Source organism: Mizuhopecten yessoensis, unplaced genomic scaffold, assembly GCF_002113885.1.
Source record: "Mizuhopecten yessoensis strain PY_sf001 unplaced genomic scaffold, ASM211388v2 scaffold10901, whole genome shotgun sequence".
NCBI classification, from domain to species: domain Eukaryota; kingdom Metazoa; phylum Mollusca; class Bivalvia; order Pectinida; family Pectinidae; genus Mizuhopecten; species Mizuhopecten yessoensis.
Window position 1 is genome coordinate 691,176 of NW_018408778.1, and position 12,403 is coordinate 703,578.

General features: G+C 34.7%; 1 protein-coding gene across 11 annotated transcripts in view; it reads right to left on the minus strand.

Annotated features, from left to right (window-relative positions):
* Positions 1-12,403, minus strand: part of LOC110463394 (phosphatidylinositol-binding clathrin assembly protein LAP-like) — a 103,583-nt gene that overhangs the window by 36,233 nt on the left and 54,947 nt on the right. For 9 of the 11 annotated variants that reach the window (XM_021517947.1, XM_021517945.1, XM_021517949.1 and 6 more), the window contains exons 8-11: positions 10,469-10,575; positions 7,524-7,565; positions 2,160-2,213; positions 655-740 (exon numbers count right to left, since the gene is read on the minus strand). In XM_021517947.1, the coding sequence (XP_021373622.1) occupies positions 655-740; positions 2,160-2,213; positions 7,524-7,565; positions 10,469-10,575 (289 nt within the window). Of the gene's footprint in view, positions 1-654; positions 741-2,159; positions 2,214-4,819; positions 4,844-7,523; positions 7,566-10,468; positions 10,576-12,403 lie in introns of all 11 variants that reach the window. The other 2 variants (XM_021517946.1, XM_021517948.1) reach the window with 2 other exon arrangements.

Sequence of the window (12,403 nt, forward strand, 5' to 3'; positions counted from 1 at the left end):
AAATTATGGTCGGATAATGGCGGTTATCGAACTTGTCCGAGGTTTCATGGTAATTAACCTTGTTGTGAAGTTTGAAGTTAATCCGTTAATAATTACTCGAGATATCGAGCGGACATCGTTTGCCCGCCCGCCCGCTCACGTGATAACATAATACGTCCCCGTCTTCGACAGGCGTATAAAAATGGAAGTCATTTTTGAATATTAATGAATGACTTTTTACATATGGGTCATATCACTATGCCAGCCTTGTCAACAAACACATGTGTGTATGTTTTTCAAATCAGGAAATACTCCAGCTGTTTACGACTGAGATTGTGGTAGAAACAGATCACACGACTTGTGGTTGTTGTGAATGGTATTAATTTCACTCCCGTTTGTTAATTTTCAAAAGTTACAGAAAGACACTCGCTAAAGCTTGTTTCTTTTGTAACTTTTGAAAATTAGCTAACTCGAGTGAAATAAATACCATATTCAACAACCACTCGTTGTGTAACCTCTGTATATCTTATTCTGGTAAACCAGGAAAAACAGATTTCCTCCGTAGTTGAGCATGTTGGTGACAGTGTTTGATGGTAAATAGCATACACCTGCTTGACATCTTTATGATTTAATAATATTATAACTGATGAAGAACCCTTGAAGTCATGCTCTTACTTGGAACCGACTGGAGTTGTTGCCCCTTTTTTGCCCTCTAGGGACTGCAAGTGTTGTTCTAGAGCATCTAGGAGACTGGATGGAGCCTGAAATATATAATGCATGCTTACAGTGAAAAATCAGAGGTTCTATCACAATGTATAACATGTCTGAATTAACTCAAACTTGAGCCAGCAATGAGAAATTGTCATGGAATTTTGAGAATACTGTTTTCATCAGATCCTGTCCTATTTGTTGAAATCAACTCTGCCGCTCAATATCTTATTAAGTCTGTCGGGGGGGAAAAATGCAACTGCAAACAAGAATGAGCTCAATACACTGACAATATATGATAAACCTCATATGGAATTAATGATATTTCATTTAAAATTGGCAGTCACATACAAAGATTGTGTTCTCTATAAAGGGAGGTAAGTGATCCCAGCATTTCAGTAAACACATGACGTAGTCCTATAAATGAACACCTTATATTGGTGTTAGCGTTCATTACACTTGATGTTTTTCAAATAGTATATTAAACAGCACTACATTAATCAGAATTCCATTAACATCACATGCAGGGTGTTCATCAAACAGTTTATATATAGAAAGGTAAACAATGATAACAGGAATATTTGACTTAACCCTTTCACCCCTATGAAACTACTATATAGTAAACTTTACAATGCATTGATATGGATGAGTCCATTATGGTCTACAGTGGTGAAAGGATTTACTCCCGAACTTTCCGTTTTGGTGCAAAATGACATTTTATTGATGCACAGCATGACAATGATTGCTCTTGTTGATCTGGTATTAATTATTTAAGAAGTCCTAAAGATGACATGCAGCATTCTCTATAGGAACAGACAATAAGTTTCATTATTGTAACTTGACATGCTACACTTCAGTAATATATATAATTCAGTTTATCTGACTTGTAGGACCAGAAAACAAGCGCTCAGTTAATCGACTCTCTACTGTATTTTACCAAAACAGTTTTAGTGCATACATTTTGTGAAGTAGTTGACAGTTTTAATCTATAATGATGCAGGCTGTCATCAGTGGCTGTAACTCTGATAAATAACAAGGCAGGTTTCACATTCTATACCAGTTACATGCAAACAACATATTCAAAAGCTAACATGTTTATTTCCAGTAGAATTCAGTATCAACAAATGTATGGAAATCTAGCAAACAACATGGTCTCCTCGGGATCCACACAAACACTTCATCAATAATATGTGCACATTCCATTTGTTAGAATAAGCTAAATGACATATTTCTACAGAGAAAATATTCATTATATATACAAACATGTACACCTACACAGACATCCAGTCACTGACCGTAATCTGAACACATCTATAGAAATCTGTTTTAGAGGTAATGTTTACTTGAATATCTGTAGAAATTTGAGTAGTGTTAATAGAACCATCAAGAGTAGTATAGAGAAAACAGCCCTGGTGTGACAAAAAGTCACTGTATGCAAAGCTGTGGTGGCATACACAAGACTCCAACCTTACCAACGTCTGCCTCGCTTTGGAACAACGTTTGGAAGTTGATTGGCATTTGTGACTCTAGAAAAATAATTTCACATCTAAAAATAGTTGAAGATTTCACGTTTGACTTTTTTCTTGTTTCACCACCTTTTTTTCTAAACATTCATCAATTATTTAAAATCACTGATGTAACAAACCTCTGGTAAAAGAATACCTACCCATTGTTTTCCGTATATCACTCAAAGAACCCCAACATTGAACATGGATACTGATGACAAAACATTGCAAAGGTATATTAAAACTGCAATAGATGAGATTTCACGAAGTTGGAAGCGTAATAGTTGAGACAGATCATGTGACATGTGGTGGAGAAGGATGATAACGAACAGAAAGAAGCAGGGGAGAAGCAGAGAGAATGATGGTGACGCAAAGGACACATAAAAAATACATTCAAATGATTTTCTCCGAGTCAAAAAGTTCATTCAAAAAAAAAAATTAAAATGTTCTGAGGTTTTACCTACATTCGTTACCCTTTCAATTGTAATGTTGGTCAGTAAAAACAACTTTGCCAATCAGTGCTAAGACTGGTTTACTGGCGGACATTTGCATGTTGGAGTCAACAGCATTGTGCATACATATACATGTCAAAACGTTACAAACACAGGGGCACAGAACACTAATAATGATACCCCAAATATCAACCTAGCCTACCATAATATTATTATACGCTAGAGGATCAAAATGTCATGTTATCGACTGAAGGAACAGAATGTCATGTTATCGACTGAAGGAACAAAATGTCATGTTATCGACTGAAGGAACAAAATGTCATGTTATCAACGGGACGTACAAAATGTCATGTTATAGTCCAGAAGATCAGAATGTCACGTTATCGACTGGAGGATCAAAATGTTGTGTTATAGACTGAAGGATCAAAATGTTGTGTTATAGACCGGAGGATAAGAATGTTGTGTTATAGACTGAAGGATCAAAATGTTGTGTTATAGACTGAAGGATCAAAATGTTGTGTTATAGACCTGAGGATAAGAATGTTGTGTTATAGACTGAAGGATAAAAATGTTGTGTTATAGACTGAAGGATCAAAATGTTGTGATATAGACTGAAGGATCAAAATGTAGTGTTATAGACTGAAGGATCAAAATGTAGTGTTATAGACTGGAGGATCAAAATGTTGTGTTATAGACTGAAGGATCCAAATGTTGTGTTCTAGAATGAAGGATCAAAGTGTTGTGTTATAGACTGGAGGTTTAAAATGTTGTGATATAGACTGAAGGATCAAAATGTTGTGTTATAGACTGAAGGATCAAAATGTTGTGTTATACACCGAAGGATCAAAATGTTGTGTTATACACTGAAGAATGATATGTTGTGTTATAGACTGGAGGATCAGAATGTCATGTTGTAGACTGAAGGATCAGAATGTCATGTCGTAGACTGAAGGATCAGAATGTCATGTTGTAGATTGGAGGATCAGAATGTCATGTTCGACTGAAGGATCAGAATGTCATGTTGTAGACTGAATGATCAGAATGTCATGTTGTAGACCGAAAGATCAGAATGTCATGTTGTAGACTGGAGGAACAGAATGTCATGTTCGACTGAAGGATCATAATGTCATGTTGTAGACTGAATGATCAGAATGTCATGTTGTAGACTGAAGGATCAGAATGTCATGTTGTAGACTGAAGGCTCAGAATGTTGTGTTATAGACTGAAGGATCAAAATGTTGTGTTATACACTGAAGGATCAAAATGTCATGTTGTAGACTGAAGGATCAGAATGTCATGTTGTAGACTGAAGGATCAGAATGTCATGTTGTAGACTGAAGGATCAGAATGTCATGTTGTAGACTGAAGGATCAGAATGTCATGTTGTAGACTGAAGGATCAGAATGTCATGTTGTAGACTGAAGGATCAGAATGTTGTGTTATAGACTGAAGGATCAAAAAGTTGTGTTATACAATGAAGGATCAAAATGTGTTGTTATAGACTGAATGATCAGAATGTAGACTGAAGGATCAGAATGTCATGTTGTAGACTGAAGGATCAAAAAGTTGTGTTATACATTGAAGGATCAAAATGTCATGTTGTTATAGATTGAAGGATCAGAATGTCATGTTGTAGACTGAAGGATATATGCTGGACGATCAGAATGCAGTGTTTAAGAATGAGAATTAGAATGTTGTGCTATAGATGGGAGGATCAGAATGACTGGCTAATTCAGTGCTGTGCTGCTCTAACATGGGCATGCATATACAGGGTTAATAGGATTGAGTCCCAGCCATACGCAGCTCACTTAGTGCTGTATGTTACTCAATGGCTGTATGTTACTCAATGTCATGGGTCAATCTCAAGGACATCTGGGTGTCAATAGCAACAAGACAAACTGGAGATCCAGGACATTCAATGCAGAAAAATGTTAAAACAAGCCGAAAGGCAAATAAAATATATCAGTAACATAACAAGGGTTATTATTTATATAATATTAGTAAATAGATGGTGGGCATCAATTTAAATGCTGGAGGCAAAATCACAGCTAGTTATTCAGCTTGGCAGATGCATCAATGCTCACTTTTCTTTCTTTTTATTTTATCTAACTTGATTATAAAGCAAACTGTTAACATGGCTGACAATCTGGTCCGATCGGATTACAATAGACTTACATCATGGGCATTATTCTTCAACCCCTGAAGACAAAACAAAAACACATGCAGAAAAATTGCTAAATGAATATATAACAAAAAGAAATGAAAAGCTTGCATTGTACATAAACCACACAGAAGCACGGCTAGTGAATTGTAGGACAACATGAATGTATACTACAGTTAGTCAATGAATGGTACAATGATGCCATGATGTAATGGAGTTATAAAGAAGGAAAGGGACACGTTTTTTTTTATCTATCTAAACTACTTGGAAATATACTCCATTGACCTATTTATTCCAGTATTATCTTATATATTTGCAAAATTTAAGAACAAAAACTGGATATTTTGTATGACAAGTATACTTATTGGACATAAATTTAAACAAATAATTAAATAATAATTTTTCTTAAATTGATAATTTACAGTTTTCCTACAGCTACCAATAAACAAGTAAGAATCATTGTCAGATAGAACTATGCTAATGTTTAATATCAAATAGGAGAGCACAAACATTCTAAAATGGCTCGTCAAAAGTAGATAACAGTTTTAAAAGTATTGAAAAGATTTGGAAGACAAATGTCATTTAGGAGATGAGAATAGACACTATCTTCACAAAATAAGAGAAATAATTTTTATAAACTCTGCTAAATAAAGACAGTTTTTATAAACTTCAACAAATCAGATTGACAGTTAGAAAAAGCCCAACTGTGAAAGTTATTAATTACCCTTACAGGTTTAGGGAAAGAACAGGCCTGATGCATCCCACTACATGATCATAAGAGTCAACTAATGTGGGGCCCCATTGCAGAATCAGGGGTTTTCTTCCCAAAAGACCAAAACTATCCTGCTGTCCTCACTGCCTTACTTCCTATCTTTTTCATTCCCTATCTTTCCTGTTTACTTTTTAATTCCTATCTTCTTTCTCTTTCCATTGGTGTATCCCAAGGCAACCGTTTTTAAATGACCCTGCCTGTTCCAAGGATATTAAACTCTGATCAAAAACAAAGTTAATCTAGATGCAAAAACATCTTGTTTACAGGAAAATGTTTGCCCAGACAGAACGTCCTGTGCTTTTGAAAAAGATATTGATGGTACAATTAGTATGGGAGGCATTACTCAGATAAACAAGAGGCCCATGGGCCTTCACAGTCCTACAGTATTTATTTTTGTTGTTGAAACATGAAATGGAGATAATGATGTAAATCATCCCTACCAATTTGCGTAAAAAAGTGTTAAGTATAACGTTGTGTTAAGTTTGTCAGGACCATGAGTTGATCATTCCTAGACCAAGTTTCAGTTAAATTGGCCTATTAGAACTTGATTTTAAGTTTGCAATAGTTTTATTTTCAAAATGGTGGCATTGGTGGCCATATTGGATTTTTGATCGGCAAGAAAAAGAAAGAATACTTTGCCAGGACCATGAGTCGATCATTCCTACCAAGTTTCAGTTTAATCGGCCCTGTAGAACTTGACTTTTAAGTTTGAAACGTTTTTTCAAAATGGCGGCCGTGGTGGCCATATTGGATTTCTGATCGACCCTAAAAAATAGCTACACTCTGTCAAGACCATGAGTCGATTATTCCTACCAAGTTCAGTTAAATTGGCCCAGTAGAACTTGACTTTAAATTTAAAATAGTTTTTGAAAATGGCGGCCGTGGTGGATTTCTGATCAACCCGAAAAATAACAACACTTGGTCAGGGAGATATCAGTAAGATTCCAATGAAGTATCAATGAAATCCGTTTGACAGTATTTCAGCTTAAGTTGAAAGTGTAAAATGTTAACGGAAGACGCACAACGCTAGCCGCTAGACCATGGACAAAGACAGATAGCAATAGGTCACTTGAGCTAAAGCTCAGGTGACCTAAAAATGGCTGGTAGTCTGAACAGAGGTGGTCTATAAGATAAGTTTCACAGTAGCTGAACGGAATCAGGAAATCAGTTTCACCGAAAAATGAAATAATTTACATTCTACGAGAAGAATTGTTTGGCTTGCTGATGCAGGAAAGTGAGATGGTGCTTATGCAAGTTAACTTAAAAAGAAGTAACATAATTATGATGTGTATCCTTATAAGCACTGTGTTTGGGTACACTATAGCTCTGATTACAGTGTTAACAAGCAATGACATGTTGGTATCTACTTCAACGAGAACACAATGAAACACAAGTCTATACCAATATTTAAACCGGATCAGTTTCAAATTTTACAATCATTCCTTAACTTAGGAAGTTTGTTAACTTTTCCATAATAAAGCATTAGTTTAGGAGACAAGGAAAAATCAAATTTATGAAAATTGAAAAACCATAGGAATTTCCTTGAGTTGAAGAACATTTGTGAGACTCCAATACAACACACCTATAATGTCAGTATCTGAAAAATTCAGACCGGTTTGGATTTTGACACTTTTTCTATCCAACGTATTTCTTTGATCAAAATGTTGTTAAGAATTACTTTACATATTTTACTTTTAACCTCAAAATTAAATTTAGTGTAAAATAATGAAATGGACAAATAATTTAAAATGTCTCACTAAAATTCCAAGAATTAAAGACTAATCTATGCTAGGAACAGACTGGTTTCAATGTATGGATATCCTGTTGGTTCCACTGGTTCTACCTGTGATTCCAAACGTGCCCTTCCTAGTCCTGTCACAAAACACATTGACAACAACCACGTTTGACTACAGATACATGGTCGAACTGACCAAATAAATACCCACCTTGGCCAGGTCTGGAATATCACCCTTGTCAATACCGACATTCTGAAACAACAAACACCGCATGTTAATACAATTTCAGTATTACTATTCCCGCATGTTAATACAATTTCAGCTTTACTATTCCCCTCATGTTAATACAATTTCAGCTTTACTATCCCCCCATGTTAATACAATTTCAGTTTTACTATTCCCCTCATGTTAATACAATTTCAGTTTTACTATTCCCCTCATGTTAATACAATTTCAGTTTTACTATTCCCGCATGTCAAACATCAAAAGAATTTAAACAGCAGTCTCAATCCAACAAAAGTGCTTTTCAAGATTTAATCTATTATTAAACAGACAATCTGTAATATTTTACTGATAATCTCAACAAAATAAACTACACTTTACACAAGTCAATTAGTGAAATTAGTATCCCCAATTTCCAGGACATGTTATCGCTGTTGTTTATTGTTGAAGTTTGGTATAAACATGCTATTCAACAGAATGAAGAATATTAAGTAAATTATTGTAGGAAGACCTGGCACATGTTTGTTAGAAATGAACAGACAGTCTAATCTTCCACTCCCCACTTTGTTGTGGGGAGAGTTGGGTTGTAATAATATGTGTGGCGAGTCCACTAAAACACTGTAAAAATTGCTGAGATTATCAACATTAGATAAGGCGGTGACATTGACAATAAGTGAGTACAAGGTCATGTGACAGTAACATGCTGAGGGATATCCACACTGTACAACAACCACTATACAGCCGGTGACAACCATTGTGATTACGGCAACAACCATCACGTGTTTACGAGTCTAACCAAATACGCAGAGGTGGCTCAATCACGCAAACAATACTCAACAATACACTAAGGCAGGACACATGGTTTTTTAAGGATTTCTCCCTCACTATTTTAATTTTTCTATGAGTACAGGTGGGTAAAAGGTTTTAACGATAAAAGGAAATAGCTAATTACAATTGAAAATATTAATGTGGTGCAATAAAATTGTGCAAAAATTTTCAAAAATCAAAATTTTCTTATATACATGGCCCAAAATGATATTTAGGATATTTAAGTTACCTCATCTTTCAGGCTTCTGGCCTCCTACAGAAAATTCAAACATATGCTGCAGTTTGTGCTAATAAATAATGCACCAAACATCATTGATTCTGCAGTAATTGCATTTTTGACAGAAAGTATTCTAATCCAAATGGAATATTAAATGTGCACCTGTCAACGATTTACACTATTTCAAATGCATTTGTGCATCTTAGCTTTCTCTTTTAGCAAATGCATGATGATAAACTGCAACAAGAGTATGGCAGGGCAGAACAATATATGCCAGTCCCATGTCTATCTGACATACTTAGAATCCTTCTGATGCATTATTGTATCTAAATGTATGAAAATGTAAGGAGAACATTTGTTCTGTATTACTCATTAAAGTTGAAAACTACTTCTGAAATGTGGTGAAAGGAGAAAAGTTTACTTGACCAACTTTAGCTTAAGGAATATATATATTTCATGTTTCTTTTTAACCTTAAAAATATTGATTTTTCATAAGAATTGTCTCCCTTTGAATATATTTCAAACCATGAAAATGAAAATTGAAATTGCCCCTTTTTGCCAATAATTGATTTATCCGCCACCCATTAAAATCAAAGGTATTTCTATTGTTTATTAATTAATGGCAAATTTTCACTATTAGACAAAGTAAAAAACAAATATTAGAATCCTAGCTGTCATGTGTGACTAGGTTTTTGTGTGGAAACAGACGACCAATCAGATGGCAGTATGCTAATACAAATTATGTACAGGTTTGGTCACCTCTAAGCTTAGCCGTTGTCATTGTACAGTATAATATCAATTTTGACCAAGTTTCACCAGAATCCAGTCTTATTTAACAAAGTGATTGTGCAGAAACCGTCAACCAATCAGAGCACAATACCTATTAATTATATGCAGGTTTTGCTAAAGTTCAAGCTTAGCCTCAGTTTTCATATCATGTACACCAAGTTTCATCCAAATTGAATGATACTTAAGCAAGTTTTCTTGCAGAAACTAAAGTTTGAAATTGACTAATCAGAGCACAGAATGCAAATGAATTATGCACAGATTTGACTAAAGCTCAAACAAAACCTCAGTTTTCGGATATTTTGTCAAGGTAAAGCTAGCTATACATTTTCATCACTTATTTTTCATCGAAGTCCACATGATAAAATAACGTGATTTAAACTAACAATGGTCAAATCTCATCACAATAGGTACCCTGGTACTTTTGATTGGTCTAAGAGAAAGGTATGAAAACACGTAATTAAAGGACACTGGTCCTTCATAGTACTTGGTGGAATGCCAGTACAGTTTATCAGGTAAAACACCTGGACACTGTTCCTTCATAGTACTAGGTGGAATGCCAGTACAGTTTATCAGGTAAAACACCTGGACACTGGTCCTTCATAGTACTAGGTGGAATGCCAGTACAGTTTATCAGATAAACACCTGGACACTGGTCCTTCATAGTACTAGGTGAGATCCCAGTAACAGGTCTAATCCCAGTACAGTTTATCAGGTAAAAGACACATTCAAGAGACCTGATCCAAGACCTTAATGACAGACACAATAAAACTAACCAAACATGGACAGGTGTGTAAATCTATGATAAAACAGTATAGAAGCGTTGAGAGTAAACACAAAGAAGCAACAGCATACTAATCTGTGTGATGTTGTATGTTGGGGATACTCTGTCCAGACACACTGTACAAAGCCTGGTTAACTTACAACAATCTTTTTTTCGTCCCTTAGTTTTATAGTTTGAATTTGAAACAAAACTGAGTGTTAGGCTAACCAGGCCGGTAAAGTGCGAGCCAGACAAGTGCCAGGTTATTGGTATACAGCTTTAAGCATTGATTTTGAAGCTTCACCTATTATCAGGTCCGGTGATTTGAGTAAAACTTACTTCTGCTACTTTGAGGAATTCAGACACTTTGTCCATTCTGACGAGGAATTTCTTGTAGCCATCTAATGCATCCTTACACTGCTTTTTATTCATATCAAAATATTTTTCTGAAAAAGAACACAAAATTTTATATTTAATTTTGCAGTATCAATTTTTTTTTTTTTTTACTCCAATATGTTTAAATTTGACAAAATTTATATTGCCTTGTTAACACTGTATAATTTCTATTGTAAAAGCAGTATATGTTTCCTTGTTACCAGTGCATATGTATGCAGTGAGGAAACAGACAATAAAAGGATGGAGATATATCAAAGTGACAGACTGCTTAAATAAATACTACCCTCTTGTTTCCTGATAAACTCACTAGTAACAACTCTTGATTTGTTTCCTGGAAAGCTCAACATATCAACGCGTTTTTTGATCTCTGCCTTACTCAACAGTAACATGCTATTGTTTGTTTCTCTTGTACAGTAGCACAATAGTAACATTCATGTTTTGTTCCCAGATAAACTCAATAGCAACATAATATATTTTGTTAACAGATAAACTCAATAGTACCAGACCATGTACTGGTCATAGATAAATTCAATCCAGAGGACTGTTATTATGTTGTACATTGTACTGAGGACTGTTATTATGATGTACATTGTACTGAGGCCTGTTATTATGGTGTACATTGTACAGAGAACTGTTATTCTGTTGTACATTGTACTGAGGACTGTTATTCTGTTGTACATTGACTGTTATTATGGTGTACATTGTACTCAGAACTGTTATTATGATGTACATTGTACTGAAACTGTTATTATGGTGTACATTGTACTGAAGCTGTTATTATGATATACATTGTACTGAGGACTGTTATTCTGTTGTACATTGTACAGAGAACTGTAATTATGATGTACATTGTACTGAGAACTGTTATCATGATGTACATTGTACTGAGAACTGTTAATATGATGTACATTGTACTGAGGACTGTTGTTATGATGTACATTGTACTGAGGACTGTTCTTATGATGTACATTGTACTGAGGACTGTTATTATGATGTACATTGTACTGAAAACTGTTATTATGGTGTACATTGTACTGAAGCTGTTATTATGATGTACATTGTACTGAGGACTGTTATTATGATGTAAATTGTACTGAGGACTGTTATAATGTTGTACATTGTACAGAGGACTGTTATTATGATGTACATTGTACTGAGAACTGTTATTAAGATGCACATTGTACAGAGGACTGTTATTATGATGTACATTGTACAGAGAACTGTTATTATGATGTACATTGTACAGAGGACTGTTATTATGATGTACATTGTACACAGAACTGTTATTATGATGTACATTGTACAGAGGACTGTTATTATGATGAACATTGTACAGAGGACTGTTATTATGATGTACATTGTACAGAGAACTGTTATTATGATGTAAATTGTACTGAGTACTGTTATTATGTTGTACATTGTACTGAGAACTGTTATTATGATGTACATTGTACTGATAACTGTTATTATGGTGTACATCGTACAGAAGACTTATTATGATGTACATTGAACAGAGAACTGTTATTATGATGTACATTGTACAGAGGACTGTTATTATGATGTACATTGTACTAAGAACTGTTATTATGATGTACATTGTACAGAGGACTGTTATTATGATGAACATTGTACAGAGGACTGTTATTATGATGTACATTGTACTGAGGACTGTTATTATGATGTACATTGTACAGAGAAGTGTTATTATGGTGTACATCATACAGAGAACTGTTATTATGATGTAAATTGTACTGAGGACTGTTATTCTGTTGTACATTGTACAGAGAACTGTAATTATGATGTACATTGTACTGAGGACTGTTATTCTGTTGTACATTGTACTGAGGACTGTTATTATGATGTACATTGTACAGAGAA